This window comes from Odocoileus virginianus, chromosome 3 (genome assembly GCF_023699985.2).
Source record: "Odocoileus virginianus isolate 20LAN1187 ecotype Illinois chromosome 3, Ovbor_1.2, whole genome shotgun sequence".
Lineage (NCBI taxonomy): Eukaryota > Metazoa > Chordata > Mammalia > Artiodactyla > Cervidae > Odocoileus > Odocoileus virginianus.
In genome coordinates, this window is record NC_069676.1 from 58,933,671 (window position 1) to 58,954,466 (window position 20,796).

General features: G+C 45.8%; 1 protein-coding gene across 5 annotated transcripts in view; it reads left to right on the plus strand.

Annotated features, from left to right (window-relative positions):
- SLC36A1 (solute carrier family 36 member 1) overlaps positions 1-20,796 on the plus strand; it is a 106,493-nt gene that overhangs the window by 47,258 nt on the left and 38,439 nt on the right. For 2 of the 5 annotated variants that reach the window (XM_070465667.1, XM_070465668.1), the window contains 2 exons: positions 1,525-1,694; positions 10,716-15,163. In XM_070465667.1, coding sequence (XP_070321768.1) covers positions 1,525-1,694; positions 10,716-10,987 — 442 coding nt within the window. In that variant the 3' untranslated portion in view covers positions 10,988-15,163. Of the gene's footprint in view, positions 1-1,524; positions 1,695-10,715; positions 15,164-20,796 lie in introns of those variants that run through there. The other 3 variants (XR_011486931.1, XM_070465669.1, XM_070465670.1) reach the window with 3 other exon arrangements.

Sequence of the window (20,796 nt, forward strand, 5' to 3'; positions counted from 1 at the left end):
GCATACCATGAACAGTATAATCACTTTTTTTTAAAAAGTCTTTGTTGAATTTTTACAATATTGCTTCTGTTTTATGTCTTGGTTTTTTGGCCCTGAGGCATGTGGGATTTTAGCTCCCTGACCAGGGATTGAGCCCACGTCCTCTGCACTGGAAGGTGAAGTCTTAACCTCTGGACCACCAGGAAGTCCCTATAATCACCACTTTTAAATAGATTTCCATCAAGGGAGGGAGGCCCCAGTTTCTTGCTGGTAATGCATAAGGGTCTTCTTTGAAGTAAAACTTTTCTTAGGGGCAGGATGGCCTTCTCTTTAATGAGCATGTCAAATCTGAATACTTACTGATCAGACCTTTTTTCTACTCTTCACTGTCCTAGGTCTGGGATAAGATAGACGTGTCCTGTGGTAGGTTAGCAGTCTCTCCGAGAAGCCTCCCATGAAGCAGTGGTAGGATAGTAGCCAGCCCTAGTGGGATGGAAAGATGGCTTTTGTTCCTGCCTGTTCATTCTGATTTTAGGGAGCACTGAGTTGGATGGGAAGGATATGAGAAGGCTTGTTGCATTTGAATTGTATTTTCTTCCTGCTGTTTACTCCTTTTTTTCCCTTTTTAAAAATGTTTTTGTTTTTTAATTTTTACAATATCATGTTGGTCCTTGTTTTTATTTGTTAAAGGCTATATGCCATGGAAAAGATACCAAATGTTCAAAGGGCATACGGAAAATATTAGGTTTCCACTTGCCTCTTCAGGACCCCTGTTTTACAATTTTCCGTTTCAGAGGTGATCATTATCAGTTTCTTGTGTTTCCTCCTCAAGATACTTGGCATATATAGGAATGTCACATGTATGTGTGTCTGAAAGGGAGTGTTTTTCCTTTTTACTTTTTTAGACAGTGGGTACCGTACTGTCAACACTGTTCTGCTTCATGCTTTTTTTCACTTCATTGTAAATCATGGAGGTAGTTTCGTATCAGCACCGGAGTTCTTTCTCCTACTTTTTAACACTTCTGTGGGAATGCCAGTTTTCCCAGGTGGCGCTAGAGGTAAAGAATCCACCTGCCAATCCAGGAGATGCAAGTGACATGGTTTGGATCCCTGAGGATCCCTACTCCAAGGGAAGATACCTTGGAGTAGAAAATGGCAACCCACTTCAGTTTCTTGCCTGGAAAATTCCATGGGCAGAGGAACCTGGCAGGCTACAATCCATGGGGTCACAAAGAGTCAGACACGTCTGAGCACATCGGGGTGCCATGATTTATTTAACCAATTCTCTACCGATTAACATTAGAACTCTTTTTAATCTTTCAGACTTAGAGCTGCAGTGACATATTTTTACTGTAAGTTTATGTGTGCATGTACAAGTATACCTATAGGATAAATCCCTAGACCTGAAATTGCTCATCCAAAGGAGGCATGTGTTTGTAACTTGGAGAGATACGGCCAAATCACCACAGGGCCATTTTGCACTCTCACTGCTGGGTGTGTGAGTATGCACAGCTGGCTCTGAGTGTGTCTCAACTTTCTCTGCAGGCTGTACCAGTCAGTTAAGCTGCTCTACTCCATCGGCATCTTCTTCACCTATGCCCTCCAGTTCTACGTCCCAGCCGAGATCATCATCCCCTTCTTTGTGGCCCGCGGCCCTGAGCATTGCGAACTGGTGATAGATCTCTCCGTGCGCACCATGCTGGTCTGTCTGACGTGTGAGTAGAAGACAAGATCATTAGCTTGTCTGTTTTCTCCCCAGAGGGCACCCAGTCCCCAGGGCTTTTGTGAGAGAGGGCTTGTGTCATAGCCAGTGTTGTGTGAGCAGGGAACTTGGGGTGCTGTCCCAGCATCAGAGTTGAGGCATGTCTGTGGAGGGACTGAATTGATTGTAGACATGCTCTAAAGGATACAGGAATGGGAATGGTGGTTTCTTTATAGAGACTGCCTAAAATGTAATGGCAGTGGTCATGATGCTTAGTAAACGGGTGCAGTTATTATTCTGTATGAAATAAAAAAGTTTAAAAGAGATCCATTTAACACACATGCGTAATGAGTACTGTAGGTTCTTTGATAGCAAGTGTATGTTTGTTTATTTCAAATAATCATGTTTCCAGTGTGACAGTCTATTCCTTGGATTGCATTCTGAGACTGCTTGATACTATTCTAGATACTTTTGGATAGTGGTCTCACCATCTGTTTCTTAGAAAGTTTCTGTTAACTACCCTAGGTGTTTGCTTTATCACTTTGTGTTTAATTCCTCTCTTCTGACCACATACCTGGGAGTGTGAGCTGAGAGACAAGATAGAGCCTTATTTGTTCTTGGTTAAAACTGGTATAATTCAAAAATAAATTATTTTTTTTGAAGCTCCTGTGAAGCTGATAAAATAATTCTTGAATAAATTGGTCTGTGATATCTAATTTAAATTTTAAGGGATTAGCAGTTTCTTTCCAAATTGAAATGCTTAAATCATAGATGTCTCTTTTTGGCCATGGTTAATTTTTTTTTTTTTTAACTTTTACTCTTTTGGGAAAAGAGACATCTTTGCTTATCGTATTGGAACTTTCCTTAAAGTATGCAGTCCAAGCCTCTGTCTTTGGAGTAAAGCTGATCTGTATTTCTTTTAATAGGTTTTTTTTTTAAGTTATTTTTTAATTGGAGGAAAGTTGTTTTACAATGTAGTATTGGTTTCTGGTTGCAACAACACAAATCAACCATAATTATATGTATATATCCCTTCCCTCTTGAGCCCCCCTCCCCTCCTCCCACCCTACCCCTCTAGGTCATCATAGAACGCCAGGCTGGGCTCACGGTGTTATGTAGCAACTTCTCACCAGCTATTTTACACATGATGGTGTATATATGTCAGTGCTGCTTTCTCCATTCATCCCACTCCCTCCCTCCCCAGCTGTGTCCACAAGTCTGTTCTCTACTTCTGCATCTCCGTTTCTTTGCTGCAGACAGGTTCATCAGTACCATCTTTCTAGATTCCATGTATATGTGTTAATATACAATATTTGTTCATTGGACCAGAATGGAGTGTTTTAGGGATAAATGATGTGATAGTTGTCTAACTTGTGCTCATAGTCTGGAAAGTTCGAAATTACTTCATTGGTTGACTGTTAGCAAGAGCAGGACAAGCAAGAGGCTGTAATCCTTTCCTTTCACCCAAGTAGATGTGGGAGCAGACTGGCGCCCATCCCAGGATGGCCCTCCCCCAGCCACCTACAGATACCTTCCTGATGTTATTTCTAGGGCAGTGGGTGGGAAGCTCTGTGTCCCAGGTGTGCATGGAAGGAACTCACTGGAGCTGAGAACTCAAGACCTTCCTATTTAATCTTGGGCAGCTCTCCTGCTGAGGCATTCTTATAGGCTGGACCTGGGTAGCAGAGCACACACCTTGGTTTCACCAGCCCCAGAAAGCTGATGGCAACCAAGAATCTGCTTCTCATATTCTTCACTGTACAGCCCTTTGGGCTATCTCCTTAGACCAACCTGGAAAACAGCCAACTGCCTGCAGCCCACTGCTGCTCCAAAGTGTTTGAAAGGAAGGAATGTGCTGGGTGCAGCTTTGACTCTTCAGTAAAGCACCTGGATGTGTGATAAGATCAGAGGCTTGTACTCTCCTAGATTTTACTGTTGTCTCTTGCCGGCAACCCTGGAGGCTTTGATCAAGCATGTATGTTTCCTGTACAGAGGAATTAGATCTGAGTGTTGAGGAGACAGCACCCATGTGCACGGTGTTCATAATGTCAACTCTAAGGCCCTGATTGTTGAAGTCCAAGGGGCACTAGAAGAAAGGATAGGGATAGCTCAAATAATGGGCTTTGTTTCCGAGTGGTTCCTATAGAGAAAGTAGGTCTGTCTGTGTACATGTGTTGTCCCTGCTGGAGGAGCTGGGGCTTTGAGCTGGCCCTGGCTCCTCTCACTACCGCATTTTCTTCTCAAGCTTGGCTCAGCCTCTGGTAGCATATGTCTCTCTTCCTGCCAGGCTCCTCTCTGCTGCACCCCACAGGAGCCAGCAATCCTGACTCACAGACCTCATGCTGTCCTTAGATGCCTCTTGGTTTTCACTTCGCTTTTCCTGGCTCTGTCTGTGGGTCTCACCTCCCTTCTGCAGTGTGATGCTCAGAGGATATGAGCTGCTTTTGATCTTCAAGCACACTGGGTTGTTTTCCCCTTCTCCTGCGATCTCTTATGACTTGACCTTGCATTGTCATCCTATTAAAGGGCATAGCCCCTTCATCTCTTGAGTGCTCAGCCTCCCTTGCCTTCCCTGGAGACTTTGAAGTTATTGTGGGATTCAGGAGTGGCATTTTACTGTAGCACCAACTTAATTGCATTTATCTGAGTTCATTTTGTTTTTGTATCTCTGTAACTTCAGATTCTTTGGCTGAAGGTTAATTGGTATATGATCTTAGATCTTTGATGTAACTGATTGTTTTCATTTACACCCATAAATTTTGATGGCAGCTTGTTTTATTGCTATTTGGGCTATTTTCTTGTTTTCTCCCCAACTTTCTCTCCACCTCCTAACTCTCTATCCCAAAGGGAAGCAGGAAAATCTGGTTCAGCCTCATTTTTTTTTTCCACTTAGAATTCAACTTTCTTACCACTCTTCCCCATCTGCCAAAGATGACCATGTCTACTTTTTTGATGCTTTATTTTACACTGTTGGAGAGGAAAGGAAGGAAAAATATGCATGTCAGAGATTGGTGCTCATTTTGTTACAGTTTCATATGGGACAGTAGTTTCTTCCAGCCCGTATGTTTGGCCATGCAGGCCTAGCAGATCACCTTATATCCAGACCTCGTGTAGAAGGAGAGGCTGGGAGAGGCTGCTTCACTTGAAAGAGGCCGGAGATGTACAAAGAGTAGTTTCTTTGGATTTCTTGAGGCACTAACCTGTCCTCCAGTGGTTTGAACTGATTCGCTGTGGCATTTGCCACATGACACATTTTATTTCAGTTAGGTATGAGAATGTCATAAACCTGTTATTGAAGACCAGAATAACAGTACAACCATCTCAGTTAAGAGATGTATCACAGCCTAGAATATAAAGCAGTCCAAGCAGCCAGACTCTTTAGAGAATGAAGCTTCCAGGTCCAAACAAAGTGGCTTTCTCCACCCCCTTTGCCTCCCACACATTTCGGTCTTGCAGCTACAAAGAAAAAGAGCAGCAGCACTAACTGTGCTCTGAGCCCCCATCCCCACCGCAGGGACGGCCATGAGGCCTCAGTTTCTTCATCTGTAAGATGTGAAAGGGATCCCCTCACTTCATGTCTACAACTCTGTGATTCTGTACTAGTAGTTTGAGCTTGATTTTAAATTTCTACCAAAATATTGCTCCAAAAAAAGTGAATGTAATAAAAGATTTGAAGATTGTCTAGATTTAGAGTAAGTGAAAAAGAAATTAGCAATATCCCCGTGACTTAAAATAATTTTTTTGCATTTTATCTTGTGTGTTAATCCCCTTGGGCACTTTTTATAAATAATTGCAGTCCTCATATACATGTAACTTTGTCTTTGGCATTTTGTTTAAAATTGTCTCATGACTATACATATCCTTTGTAAATACTTTTTATGACCGCATGATATTCCATTTTACTGGTAGATTGTGTTTAGTAAACTACTCCTTTAACGCTGGACATGTAGCTTGTTTCCTTTGTTTTTGTATTATTTTAAAAATTTGTACTCCCCCTAAATGAAATTATACATTCTGTCCAAGACTGTTACTAATTTTAAAGACAGATTTCCAGCCGTTTGAGAGTCACACAGGTGAGCTTCCCCTACACTGATGGGGGATAATAATAAATAAAAACAATTATTTAATAATAATAAACAGCAGTAAGCACTTCTGGACACAGGAGCTGTAAGTGTCCAAGGGCTTTCTGTCAGTGTGTTTGTCTCTTAAGTGCTTTCTCTGCTCTTGTGTGTAAGTCAACTCTTTCTGTTGTGGTCTAAAACCACAGGCTCAGAATTCCAGTCAGTTCCTTCTCTGAACATGGCCGTTGGCCTCCTGCTGCTTCCGCAGTTAAAAGATCACATTTTCAGTGTCTCTTAACCCAAAGGGAAGATGTTTTGCAATACCATTGGAGCCCTCTTGACTAACCGTGTGATCTGCTAGTCCTCAGGGCCCACAGCTAAGCTGTTCCAAGTCATAGCTAGGCCGCTGCAGGGGACTGGGGAACTGCCAGTGGGGAGTGTGCTGTCTTCGACCCTCTTTGTATGAGATGCTCTTTCTGTGGGGGAGTAGGGAGATGGTTCCTGGAGGAGGGCATGGCAACCCACTCCAGTAGTCTTGCTGGGAGAATTCCCATCGACAGTGAAGTCTGGCGGGCTGCAGTCCCTGAGGTTGCAAAGACTCAGACGCAACTGAGTGACTAAGCACTGCACAGCACAGGGAGCGGGTTCCCAGCTGGCTGCTGCCTAGGGTGTCTACCTTCTTGGATTTCTTTCTCTTAAGGGCTTTAACTCATGGAGTAAAGACATTCAGTGTTAGAAGAGGTTTTAGTTGCTCCCATATCTTTCCTGAGTACCTGATTCCCATCTCTGGAATTAGTGAAATCTAGTTTGCCTGGACAGGAAAGCCTGGTGTGCCGCAGTCCCTGGGATTGCAAAGAGCTGGACATGACTGAGTGACTGAACTGACCTGAGTTTGCCTGGTGTTTGGTAAACAGAGGCCTTAGTTATTAGGCCCTCTATTTGGGTCCCTCTCCCTTCCTCCTCCCCCAGCATATTAACTAATGGGAAGTTCATTCTTCCTGCCTTCTCCCCTCATTATGTTTCTCTGGTGTCGGGGGGCATTTAGGGTTCAGCTGTGTATCCGGTCAAGCTAGGAAAGGAAGAGGGTCCTCCCTTTGCAGCCCTGTGGTCCTGGTTTTTTAAAGTTTTGCCCTTTAAAAAATACCTCTATTAAGGACATTTGTGTTAAACATGCTTATCTTGTATATCGGTAGTCAAGTCAAGAGCAAGTTTTCAGGTTGCTATTTTAAAGTCATGATGAAATGGAAAATTTCCATCCAGTCTGAGAAAAGATTCTGATCTCGCAAGCTTCTGTTTCTTTCTGTTTTCACTTAATTCTGTTTTCACTTAATTCTTATCAGAGTGGAGCACATGTGACTTCACTTAGCTTATATCATGAAGTACCCATCTGTCCTCCAGGCTAATATGCAAGAGGAAAGGAGAGGACAGACCCTCAGCACTGGGAGGGGCCATGCAGGTCCTCTGACTTGTCTGTTCCAGGGACTTACTGTCTCTTCATAAACGCCTGCTTTCTCTTCAGTGGTTGGAGCACCCTGGGACCAGGAGGAATAACTCATACTTCCTTTAATAGTACAAAACCAGAGCGACTTGGTGGTTCAGTAGCTGAGTCGTGTCCAGCTCTTTGTGACACCGTGGACTGTAGCCCGCCAGGCTTCTTTGTCCATTGAATTCTCCAGGCAAGAATACTGGAGTGGGTTGCCCTTTCTTTCTCCAGGGGATCTTCCCAACCCAGGGATTGAACCTGGGTCTCCTGCATGCAGACGGATTCATTACCAACTGAACCACCGGGGACGCCCTAGTTGGGGGCAGGGGAGCTAGAAGTTACATTTTTGGCCCAACCGCGTCTTCTAAGATGGAATCCTGTCAGTCAGCTGTACCACGCTGGAGCAGCACATGGTACTTCCCAGGTGACAGTGAATTGAGGGACCTATTCCAGAACACATTGCCAAGTGACTAAATCTGCATTGTGCAGTTCCTTAAAATTTCAGAGTCAAGTGCAATGCAAGTGATCATCCAGTGTTAATGAAGTCACCTTACCCCATAGTAAATGAACTGAGGCTCAGAATGGGAGCTGATTCCACACCCCAGGTCACACACAGCTTGCTCCTGAGCAGGGATGGGTAATGCTCTTAGCATTTATGAGGCCTTTGTTATGTGTGTAGTACTCCAAGTTCATTGCCTAAATGATCTCATTTGACCATCCCTATTTAACAGTAGGGAAGATGTCTTAACTAGGTTAAGTAACTGACTGGTCAGTGGTAGATTGTAGCCTAGGTTCTGAGTCCAGACCCTTAACCACACTCTTATACCAGCCTCTCCGAGGCTCAGATCTGATGACTGCCTCAGCTGTTTCTATCCCACTGCTCACCTGAACTGAAACATCTAGAGCCACCACTGTGTGGTTAAACATTAGGCAGAGAGAGACCCAGACCCCAGAGAGGGCAAGTGTCTTACTCCAGGTCACATAGCAGATCAACTCTTCTTGTCTTAGGTTTTCCGTGCTGAGAGCATCATTTTGTCATCAACCTACAAACACTTCCAACTTTCCTCCAAATTCAATCCTGATGATTTGAGGGACATCATCAGCTCTATTTAGAAATAGCTGAAGGCTGAAACAGACTATTTTAAACTTACAGAGCAAGTTCAAAGCTTATACCTTTGGTAGACTCTGAAGGCTTCAGAACAGTGAGGGTATTCAGAGATAATTGCCGTGACGGTTGAATGTAGAAGAAAGAAAGAGGAAGGGATCACCCTGGAGCTGTAAAACCCTGGGCAGCATAGGCAGATCTGAAACTCATTTTCCTTGTACCTCCTTTTGTTATCAGGCTTCAAAATCCTTGTCTGGAGTCCTCTGAAAAGCAGAGAGGGGTCAGGGCTGACCTGTACTGGATTTTCTACCTCATGATTGTGGTGTGTCTCTGGGAAAGTTAATCTGGTGTCTGAACCCGTCAGTTCTTCACAGACAGGATCTTTCTGCTGATCAGCCAGATCCCCTGTTCTCCTTCCTCCTGCTCATACCATTCTGTATTTTCTTGATCATCAGGTCTATGATGTTACTGAATCAGGGGCTTGAGCCATAGTTCCAGTTCTGTCACTTTCTATCATGTAAATTCTCTAGGGCTGTCTTTCCACGGAGGCCGTAATAATGTTGTGGAGGTCTGTGCCCATGGAACGGAGGCGAATTCAGCTCAGCGAGTCGTCGTTTCCCAGTGCCATCTGCTAGACAGTAGACGTTCTGCATGATGGGAGTGCTCCGGGTCTGTGCTGTCCGGGATAGTAGCCACGAGGCACAGGTGGCAGTTGAGTCCTTGCAGTGTGGCCAGTGTGACTGGGGGACTGAGTGCATTCAGATTGGGATAGCTAGTGACAGTGGCGTTATTGTACAGCACAGCTGCAGAGTGAGTGAATGTGAGATGGGTGATGTGGCTCTGCTCACCCCAGTTCCCAGCCTACCTCTTGCCTTCCCGCATGGAGTGGTGTTCCAGGCAAAAAAGTGAGTGTTTCTCTTAAAACCTGGCCTCTAAATGTAGCCCACTGCTTTCACCTGGTGCTCACCCAAAGAAGCAGCAGTCGATTCCGATAGTCCATCTGGAGGGTATAGTCGGCTGCACAGGATTGAGACGTTCTGGCTTCGCACCACTGTGATGCCTTCCTCAGAGCAATTGGACTTCGCTTCTGCTTTATGAAATGAATGTAGAACTGAAACCCTCCAGTGTGAGTCTGTCTACTGTGTCCAGTGTGAGTCTCTTATAGCGATCAGGGAGGAGATAGATTTGCCTTGGATTCCTGTCTCAATGCTCAGAACTGCCGGCCGGAGCCCAGCAGCAGGGAAGATGATCCATCAACATACATTTCATTTTTAATGAGTTAATGGTGCACTTGCCATGAGCAACGAAATGTACACTACTGGTGATACTATTAACTGTATTGCGTGCCTGGTGTACACCAGGCCTTTTGTTAAGTGCCTGTGTGACCTCCTTTGATCATCACGACCGCCCTGACAGGAGCTTTTATATCTTCATCTTGTCAACAAGAAAATTGGGAGTAGGAAAGAGCCATGTGTCACTCAAGACAGAGCCAGAGTCCAAACACTAGTGCCCAGTTCCAGAGCCCATAATCCTCAATAAACCTGTGCAACATTGGCCTTCAGCACTCCCCACCCGCCAAGTGGAGACCTGAGTTAGGGAGAGTAGCAGGGTCAGTGGGCAATAGAGTAAGTCCTCTGCTTGGATTTAAACAGCACTGTCTGACTCGCTGGCCAGTGGCACAGGTGTTGGTGTGCTGTGGAAAGCTGTGGCGTTTCCTCACGTAGTCCTCATTTCATCTTTATCATCTGTTGCACCTTCCTCACATACACCCGGGCCAAGTGTCAGGTGTGGAAGCCACCAGCTTGCTCTAACACAGGAATGCAGTCATCATGGGGGCTTTGCTCCTGAGGTCAGCCTGCACACAGATCTGCTGCTTTTTGCTGTATGAAAGCACCATATGCCATGGGGCTTACATGGGATCGTTCAGAAGGAGGGTCCCCCCAGCCCCACCATTTCATTTCTTGTCTTTCAAGTAGAGAGGTTTGTGTTGCAGGTGCCCTCAGGGGTAAGAAGATGAGCAGTCGCTCAGAGAAGGTCCGCCTCCTTTTCTGCTCTCCACTCACTCTCCTTTAGTAGGACCAGAGTGCTCTGGAATGTAATTTGGCTCCTTTTTTTCAGAAAGATGGAAGTCACAGACTGTGACAGGAGAAGCTGGGAGATCTGGGTTCCAATCCCAGTTCTGCCTACCTTGCAGTGAGTCCCGGGTTATGCCACCTCTCTGGACATCAGTTTTCTCATCTGCGCAGTGAGAAATTGAGCTGGTTGATGTGTTGGCTTCCTTGGAGCTCCCCCTTCTGTGAGAAGGACTTGCTAGATTTGCTGAATGGTGAGGCGGTCTCTCCCAGCTCTGGGTGGTCCTCAACAGGCATGTCCTCTCTCCCACAGGCGTCTTGGCCATCCTCATCCCCCGCCTGGACCTGGTCATCTCCCTGGTGGGTTCTGTGAGCAGCAGTGCCCTGGCCCTCATCATCCCACCCCTCCTGGAGATCACCACCTACTACTCGGAGGGCATGAGCCCCATCACCATTGTCAAGGACGCCCTGATCAGCATCCTGGGTTTCCTGGGCTTTGTGGTAGGGACGTGTCTGACCCTGTACGAGCTGATCCAGCCAAGCAGCGCTCCCATCTTCGTCAACTCCACCAGTGCCTTTGTATAGCAAGCTGGGTGCGACCCTGCACCGGCCCACTCCCCGCTGTGTGTTCCCCCAGCACCTGGCCCCAAAGCCTCAGGTGGGGTCCAGGCTCTGGGGGAAGGTAAGGTCGCTGTCTGGGAACCCCTACCTGGCTCCTGGGTACCCTGGGTCAGGTAGGGATGAAGACAGGATAGGGGGTGGGCAGCAGATTCACTGCTGCGTGTGAGGTTACCTCTAGCAGCAGCACCGTCTCTGTTCATTTGTACCCAGAACTTTTTACCTCTTTTCCCTGATCCCACCTCCTCCCTTCACTGCCTGCGCCTCTCTCCTTCTGACCCACCTCTCCGAATTATCCCTGTTGCACAGTTCACTTTATCTAAAAATTTCAATGTCTCTCACCTCATGTTTTCTCCTTGCCCGGGCCATGCCTAGATGAAATAATGTGGACATGCCCCTGTTTATCAAGCCAGGCCCACCTCTTAGCCCTCTCCCAAGTATTTTACCTCAGTATTCTCCTGCCTAATTGAGTCTCCACCCAGTAGTGGAGCCCACCTAGTAGTTGAAAACCAGCCCCCAAAGCTGGAGGTTTTGGCCTTCACTCTCTCTGGCTTGCCGTGACCCCTGGCAACACCACCTCTTCTCTGGTTTCCTTGCGTGGGTCACGATACTGTTATCTTAGTTGCTCAAACTGCTGAAAGATAGCAAGTGCTGCCAAAATTGAAAATATTTATATTTTATTTAAAACCAGATTTTGTTTTTAGATTCTGTCTCTAGATCTGGGACTATTTGCAACTTGTTCCTTCCTCAGTGAACTAGACCTCTCACTCAACTACTCCCTCTGAAAGGAAACCGACTCCAGGAGGCATCTACGGAGGCCCTCAGCCCCCTTGGCCGAGGACCCCAGAGCTTTTAGTCAGGACCATCGAAGTGCGGACCTCTGTAGGGAGTCACAGACTTTGCCTCCCATCAGCAAACCTGATTTCCTCCTGAGAAGGCAGGAAGGACTCAGGAGATGTTTGCCAATGCACAAGGCGGAGGGGAAGAATGGCGATGTGGGCTGGGTTTCTCTCCATAGGAGGCTTAGAAAACAGCCGCTTTGTGCATTCAGACCTGTCCCCCCACCTCAGCTCCTGATGGACAGAAGACACGGCAGCGTCCAGGAGGACACCCCGACTCTTGCCATGAACAAGAAGATGAGGCCAGTGTGAAAGGCAGTTCCCAGAGTTTGCAGCAGCTGATCTGACACTGCATGTGGTGCTTGGTTGTTTACAAGCCCCGCAGGACGGGGCAGGTGGGCAAACACAGTGCCCAGCCCCGAGCTGCCTCCAGGATCTGGACTTCTAACGGAAGCACTTGGTTGGGACTTTGGTCTCCTGTGTTCTGAACACTAATCGTGCCCTTGTCCCTCTCCCCGCCACCCCGCATGCCTTCCTGGGTATCAGAAAAGAGGCAGCCTCAGGGCTGACTCACCACAAGGTCAACCTTCAGGTTTGGGGACAAACTGCAGAGAAAGCTGGGAAATGTCCATTGCACTGTTGGCTGCCTCTTCTTCCCTCTTGGTGTGAGAGGTATCACAGAAGGCTGTTCACTGAATCTGTGTCTCTTGAGTTGTGTATGTGTGTGTGTGCACGCACACACTCCTGTGTAGGTAACAGGGTCGTGCTGTCCTCCACCCGCCAGTCTCTTACCTGAAAGTGGGGAGAGCAGCACTACTTTATCAGGGGTTTACTTTTTGTGTTTCACCAAAGCTCCTGGGGGCCGGGACCCACCCTCACAGCCCCAGCCTTTTTCTTTCTCTTCTGTTCTAAAGCCACTGTCTCATTCATTGACACCTGACCTACCTAATCATTTGTTCACTTAGGAAGATGCAGTCAGTGGTGATCTGATCTCCCTTAGGAAAGTGAACACTTTCCCCCATTCTTTTGGCTCTTTGGTGGTCACTCACAGGTGCTCACGTGACCAGGGTTCTAGCTGGAGGTGGCAGTGGCCCTGCCCTTTGGAGCCTCAAGCTTTCTAAGTAACTTCTGGTTACCAAAGTGTAACTTCAAGAACCATCAGCTCCCATTTGCAAGCCCAGGCTCCAGCAGTCTTTCCAGAGTGGTCCTAGGTATTGTTTCCAGCGAGAAGGTGCAGGACAGTATTAGGGGCTCAGACATGTGTCCCACGCACAGCTTCTACATTGGAGGCTTCTGTGTGCTCAGGGCACTGCTAGAGGCAGTCCTGTCCAGGCTGCCCTTGAGACCCGGCCTGGGATGCTGGGACCTAACAACTGGACGCAGCATCCTGAGGTCTTCTGGCCCCAGGTCTATTGCTTCAGGACCCCTGCCCAGGGAACCTGGAGTGTAGGAGAGACCGCTGCAGCCGTGGGGCTTCAGCAAACTAGCTTGGCCTGGCCTTGGCCCTGTTCGATTGTTTGCTGTGCTTTTTCTCCTCGGGCAGCCCAGTCACATGGCTGCTTCAGGAGACCCGGGCGAGGCGGATGCCACGGGGACCTTCCTGCTCGTGCAGTTGCACAGCAATCAGGCGTTGAGTAAAGGGTCGGCCAGACACTTGTAGTGGAGGAAGCCCTTCCTTTTACAGAAGCAGCCGGGGAGCCCAGCTCAGGGAAGCTTACTGCTCCGCTGCCCCCGGGGCTTCTCAAGCAGGGCTCCCTCCCTGCTGCCTTTGCAGCCTCTCCCTGGGCCCTGCTTTAGTCTCTGGTGAAGAAGCCCCAGCATAAGTAGGAGACCAATCAGGGAGGAAAAGAGCAAAGGCTTGCAGGAATGTGAGGCCTCATCTTCCTGACCAAAGGTAAACGATAGGGCTTTCTGGCCCAGCACTGTTCCACTCTGTGTCCTTCTCCAGTCTCCCCAGGGCGGCCCCAGGTTCCATCAGCCCAGAGGTAGCTTCTCAGAGCCCTTTGTTCCCTCCTGCAGACGCTGCTATTGGGAGCAGGTTTCCAACTCCCTGCAGGAAGCATACCTCTCCGTAAATGCAGGTTCTTGCTGGGAACAGCGTGACCTGGCATCCTCTAGTCACTTTTTCTAGAAGTTGTACCATTCACAAGTGGCATTATTTATATTTATGTTGTGCTGCTAAGAGCCCTTCTGTGCACAGACCCTGGCCAGATGGATGTGACTGTGTGGTGTGTCTTAGCCTAGAACCTGCAGCTTAACTCCTCTGTACTCACCTCTCCAGTCAGATTCACTGGCTGATAATGCTCACCATTTACCCTCTACCCCCACGAAAGGCAAACTTTGCAGTTTGCAAAGTTGTCTTAAAGTGATGATCTCCAAATAGGTATGTTAGGAAAATCTTTTTCCCCTGCTTGTTCTCCTGCCTGGCTTTTTTTCTCAAATCTCTCCCATCCTAAATTGTAGAACATCATCTCTGTTTAACACTACATGTTCACCTTATGTTTTTTGGAAGTGCAGAATCTCAATTTATGTCTGTTTACAACTCTCTCTATTCACTACTCACCGCAAGGGAGTCTGTATCAATTTATTTCATGGCTGATTGGATGTTCAGGTGAGCCCTGGCATCTACCTAGCTCAGAACACAAAGCTGCTTCTTCTCGGTAGAAATAAAATTTAAAAAGCTTGACTTGATGTACAGGAGTCGGCTCCAAGTCTGCCTTAGAATTTGATTTTCCAAGGTACATTACGCATCTCCAAGACCATTAAGAGGAAAGGAAAGAGTACGGTTTGTATTGAAATCATGGTTAATACTTTTAGACAGTCCTGCTAGTTGCAAGGCTGTTTGCACTCACAGCATCAGCCTGTGACATTTCTTCCCTGTCCTTTGTACCCCCAGGTCTTTCCCTGGCCAGGGGACATAAATGGTGCTGAGCTGAGGTTACCAGAGTTGCGGTAGGGAGTAATGGTGAAGGTGCCTACTGTCAGCCATGTTCTTTTGTTTCAATCAAGGTGATGCTGTGGAAGTAGTTTTGATTTACTGAACAATAAAATTATGTGACTCTGTTGTAAACCATGTCAGTGGATGTGTGAATAAGAGGAATATGAAAAACTGCCATCCAGCAGGTCTTGATAACTAGACAGTCCTGTGTATGTTATGTGCCTGTGTGGGTGTGTGTGTTCTGAATGGTACATGTAGAAATATGGATCATGCAGGAACTCATGGAAGATTTTGTTTTGGGTTCTGCACATGGATCATGTGTTAAACTTTTCCTTAATAAATGAACTTTATTTTTTATTTTTGAGAGCTTGGAGTCTGTCTTTGTTTTCTCTCTCTCTCTTTTTTTCCCCCCCGATCACTCAGATCCCTTTACTGGATCTTAGGTCAAAGTGTTTCTTGGTTTATGTCACAGAACTCATCTGGGGGGAGTAGTGTGAACAGTAGACCCACCTGTGGATGGAGAGTCCCTGAGAAAGGGCAGGTAGTTATTTTCCTGTTAGACAATCCTGCTCTTCCTAAGTCTACTCCTGCTTCTCTTGAAAGCTTGAGTAGGAATTCTTAGCTCCCTCTGTGCATGTCAGAGGACCACCAAGGATAAGTGTGATGGTTTTCAGTGTCGAGGTGGTTGGGCGATTGTACTGAATAACCCAGTTATTCAATTAAACACTAACCTAGGTGTTGCCATGAAGGCATTTTGTAGTTGCGGTTAATGTCCACAGTCAGTTGCTTTTAAATAAAAAGATAATTCCCAAAATGTGGGTGGGCTTCATCCAATCAGCTGAAGGGCCTCAAGAGCATAATGGAGGTGGTTTCAGTGAGAAAGAAAAAATTCTGCCTCTAAAAGACTGCAGCATTGACTCCTGCCCAAGTTTCCAACCACCAGCTGGCCATGTAAATTCTGAACTTGCCAGCCCTCACAATCACACATGTTCTTGAAATGCCTATGTGTCTCTCTCTCTGTCTCCTCCTCTCTCTGCCCCCCACCACCTCCCATATGTTTTTATGTGTGTCCATCTCCATCTTACTTGTCCTGCTTCTCTGAAGAACCCTGACTGATATAAGAGGTAATACTTGTATTACCCCCACTTTTCTTGAAGTAACGAGATAGATGTCCGGACATGGAAGAGATGACTCCCCTCCCTTTTTTGTCACATTGAAGAGGAAAAGCAAGGCCATCCAAGCTGCCCCTAAGATGGTTTGAAAACTAATCTTGGTTGGCTACTAGATTAGACTTCTCTAAAAGCAGAGCCCTCAAAGAGCACTGTTAAGGCACAACACTTACGGAAGAAGGTAGGGAAAGATGACTGTTTTCTGTGATCACTGTTATTACTGGAACTGAGGGGCTCAAAGGCATTCAGTGACTTCGAGGACAGCCGCCAGCAAGGGGCAGAGTTGGGATGCTTACGCAAGCCTTGTGGTTGCAGAACCCAAGCTCTTCCTGAGGCGCTGGCTGCCTCACCCTCCTTGTTGCAGCCTCAGGTGGGAGGGCCACCCTTAGGGACTGTTGAGAGAATTAGAGAGAAAGCTATACGGTACCTGGCATGTGGGGCTCATGAAACATCTTATGAAGTATTAGCTGAATTGAAGAAAACCAAGATTTGGAGAGAAGCAGTTTTACTTGTATTTTTGGTTCTGTGTTCATTTGTTATAATCTTGTCTTGCTCACTGGCTTCAGGCAGAGCATTCAGCCCTTTTTAGACTGTTCACCTCATGTTTTTATTCCTGCTCGTAACCATACATAATGGCCATAATCCCTCCTTCCAAGTAACCAAGGCGCTCAAGGTCAGCCCACTGCACTTGCACAGACATAAGCGGAGTGACAGGAACTGGATTTGGACCCTAGATCTAGCTAGGGCTTTTTGCTAAGTAGGTTGGTTTCCTCAGACCCAGCCCATTGCAGATGTGTGCCAAGAAACTGTGTGTGTCTTCAGCCAGTACCCTTTACTAGATCCTTGGCCATTGGTATCCTCCCACCTTTGGGAAAATAAATAGGGATATAATTTACATATGATAAAAGTCATCTTTTTTTTTTCTTCTAAGTATACAACTTGATGAGCTTGGGCAAATGCATGCAGTCATCTGACCACCATTTCAGTGAAGATACAGAATGTTAACTTTACCCCTGCAGGTCCCTTGTGTCCCTCTGCTATCTGTCCCATCCCCCTGCCACTCACCCTTGGGAACAACTTATTTAACTTTTCTGTCTCTAGTTTTGCCTTTTCTAGAATGTCATGTATATGGAACGTAAGTGTTGTCCCTTCTGTCTGCCTTGTTTCACTTTGCATAACACTTTTTATACTTAACATTGTGACATGTCTCAGGAGTCTTTATTTCAGAATGATACTCTGTTGTGTGGCTGAACCATAGTTTGTTTATTCATTCACCAGTTGTTGGACATTTGGGTTGCTTCCAGTTTTGAGTGTTCTGAATAAAGCTGCTATGGATATTGCCCAGATCCTTGTGTGGACATACATATTTATTCAGTTCAGTTCAGTCGCAGTCATGTCCAACGCTTTGCGACCCCATGAATCGAAGCACGCCAGGCCTCCTTGTCTATTGCCAACTCCCAGAGTTTACCCAAACTGATGTCCATTGAGTCAGTGATGCCATCCAACCATCTCATCCTCTGTCATCCCCTTCTCCTCCTGCCCTCAATTGTTCCCAGCATCGAGGTCTTTTCAAATGAGTCCACTCTTCGCATCAAGTGACCAAAGTATCGGAGTTTCAGCTTTAGCATCAGTCCTTCCAATGAACACCCAGGACCGACCTCCTTTAGGATGGACTGGTTGGATCTCCTTGCAGTCCAAGGGACTCTCAAGAGTCTTCTCCAACACCACAGTTCAAAAGCATCAGTTCTTCTGCAGTCAGCTTTCTTTATAGTCCAACTCTCACATCCATACATGACTAGTGGAAAAACCATAGCCTTGACTAGACAGACCTTTGCTGACAAAGTAATGTCTCTGCTTTTTAATATGCTGTCTAGGTTGGTCATAACTTTCCTTCCAAGGAGTAAGCTTTTAATTTCATGGCTGCAGTCACCACCTGCAGTGATTTTGGAGCCCCCCAAAATAAAGTCTGTCTCTGTTTCCACTGTTTCCCTATCTATTTGCCATGAAGTGATTGGACCGGATGACATGATCTTAGTTTTCTGAATATTGAGCTTTAAGCCAACTTTTTCACTCTCCTCTTTCACTTTCATCAAGAGGCTCTTCAGTTCTTCTTCACTTTCTGCCATAAGGGTGGTGTCATCTGCATACTGGAGGTTATTAATATTTCTCCCGGCAATCTTGATTCCAGCTTGTGCTTCATCCAGCCCAGCATTTCTCATGATGGTCTCTGCACATAAGTTAAATAAGCAGGGTGACAATAAACAGCCTTGACGTACTCCTTTTCCTATTTGTATTTATTACTTTTTGGTAAAAACCTTGGAGTGTAATTGTGAGGTTGTATGATTCAGTGTATACCAACTTTATAAGAAACTGGAAGTTTGTTTTCCAAAGTGGCTGTACCATTTTGGATTCTTACCAACAATTTATGGAAGTTCCAGTTGCTCCGCATTCTTCCCAATACTTCATATTGTGGTTTTTTCAGTTTTACCCGTCTTAATGGGTATGTAATGGTACCTCATTGTGATTTTAATTTGCATTTGCCTAACCACTACTGATGTTGTGCATCTTTTTCTGGGTCTTTTTGCTATTGGTCTTTTTTTTTTTTTAATTAAAACTTTTTATACATAAACAACATGATTGTCTATGTGGAAATGCAAAATGCAGAAATACAGAATAAAATTTACCATTAGAGACAATTAGCACATTCACAGTGTTGTGCAGCTATTACCACTACCTAATTCCTGAATATTTTTATCACCCCAAATGGCAACCATATGCACTTTAAACACTTTCTATCCCATCCCCATCCCCACATGCTGTTTTAAAATGTACATGGGTCAGAATGGCTGCTATCAAAAAGTCTACAAACAATAAATGCTGGAGAGGGTGCAGAGAAAGGGGAGCCCTCTTACATTGTTGGTGGGAATGCAAATTAGTACAGCCACTATGGATAACAGTGTGGAGATTCCTTAAAAAACTGGAAATAGAACTGCCATACCACCCAGCAATCCCACTGCTGGGCATACACACTGAGGAAACCAGAATTGAAAGAGACACATATACCCCAATGTTCATTGCAACACTGTTTACAATAGCTAGGACATGGAAGCAACCTAGATGTTCATCAGCAGACAAATGGATAAGAAAGTTGTGGTATATATACACAATGGAATATTACTCAGCTATTAAAAAGAATGCATTTGAATCAGTTCTAATGAAGTGGATGAAACTAGAGCCTATTATACAGAGTGAAGTAAGTCAGAAAAACACTAATACAGTATATTAATGCATATATGTGGAATTTAGAAAGATGGTAATGATGACCCTATTTGTGAGACAGCAAAAGAGACACAGATAACACACTTTTTGACTCTATGGGAGAAGGTGAGGGTGGGATGATTTGAGAGAACTGCACTGAAACATGTATATAACCATATGTGAAATAGATCGCCAGTCTAGGTTTGATGCATGAGACAGGGCACTCAGGGCCAGTGCACTAGGTCGACCCTGAGGGATGGGATGGGGAGGGAGGTGGGAGGGGCGTGGGAGGGGCGTTCAGGATGGGGGATACATGTGCACCCATGTTTGATTCATGTCAATGTGTGGCAGAAGCCACTACAATATTGTAAAGTAATTAGCCTCCGATTAAATAAATTTAAAAAATTAAAATGTACATGGGGTTTGTTTTGCTTAGATATGGTAAGGTACACAGAAACAGAGGACTGTCATGAAGGAGGTTTTAAAATTTTGTTTATTTATTTTTTGGCTGCATGGCATGTGGGACTTTAGTTTCCTGACCAAGGATCCAACCTGTGCCCCCTGCATTGGAAGTGCAGAGTCTTAACCACTGGACCACCAGGAAAGTTTCAGGATGAAGTTTTTATACTCGCAAATCCATAGAAACAGGAGGCAGAGCCACACAGAAAAGTGCCAGGGGTGATCAGGAGGCAGAAGAAGAGAGACGGAAGCGTGGGCGGGAGCCTTTACGGCGATTTTTGTGGGAAAGGCAAGGCAGGGCAGGGTCAGCCAGCTGAGCAAACTTGAGGTTAGATAGGTAAACACTTTGAGCAGCCTGGGCTGTAGAGGTGGTCCCTAGTTGTCCAGAACTGGGCCTGGAGTGATTTAGGGGACTGTGTCCCACACTGATAAGATGAGTCGGGTTGGGAATTGCTCTCTGGATTGGTTGATTTGCTCATCAAAGGGATGTCCTCTGGCAGGCTGTTTGCTGTCTCCAGAAATCAGCTGACTCTGGGAGGGGCAGTCCCGCTCTGGGTCCACAAAGGCCCCAAGAAGTCAAAGCATCATAAAGTGCAGAAAATAGAAAATGTGATTAAAACACTCGCTCCTCTTTCCCCTGGCAACTACTAATCTGCTTTCTGTCTCTGTGGGACTTTCCTATTCTGGATACTTTATATAAATGGAACCAGACAATATGTGACCTTTCTGGCTTCTTTCATTTTATATAATGCTGTCAAGATCCATCCATTTTGTAGTGTACATTAGTAGTTCATTCCCTAGCAGCAGTCACAAAACTGCTTTCTGTTTCTTGGTTTCATTACTCGATGTAACCAGCATCCTCACCATCTCCTTTTCTCCTCCTTCACCTTCCTCTTCATTGAATTGACCATTTTCCTTCTTTTCTTGGTTTCCTGATTCCTTAGTTCCCTGGTCTGTCTACTTTAATGAAGTATTTATTCAAATAATTTTCTTCTTTTAAAATTTGGTCTTTAGGAACTTCCCTGGTGGTCCAGTGGCTAAGACTTCGAGCTCCCAATGCAGGGGGCCCAGATTTGATCCCTGGTCAGGGAACTAGATCCCACATGCTGCAAC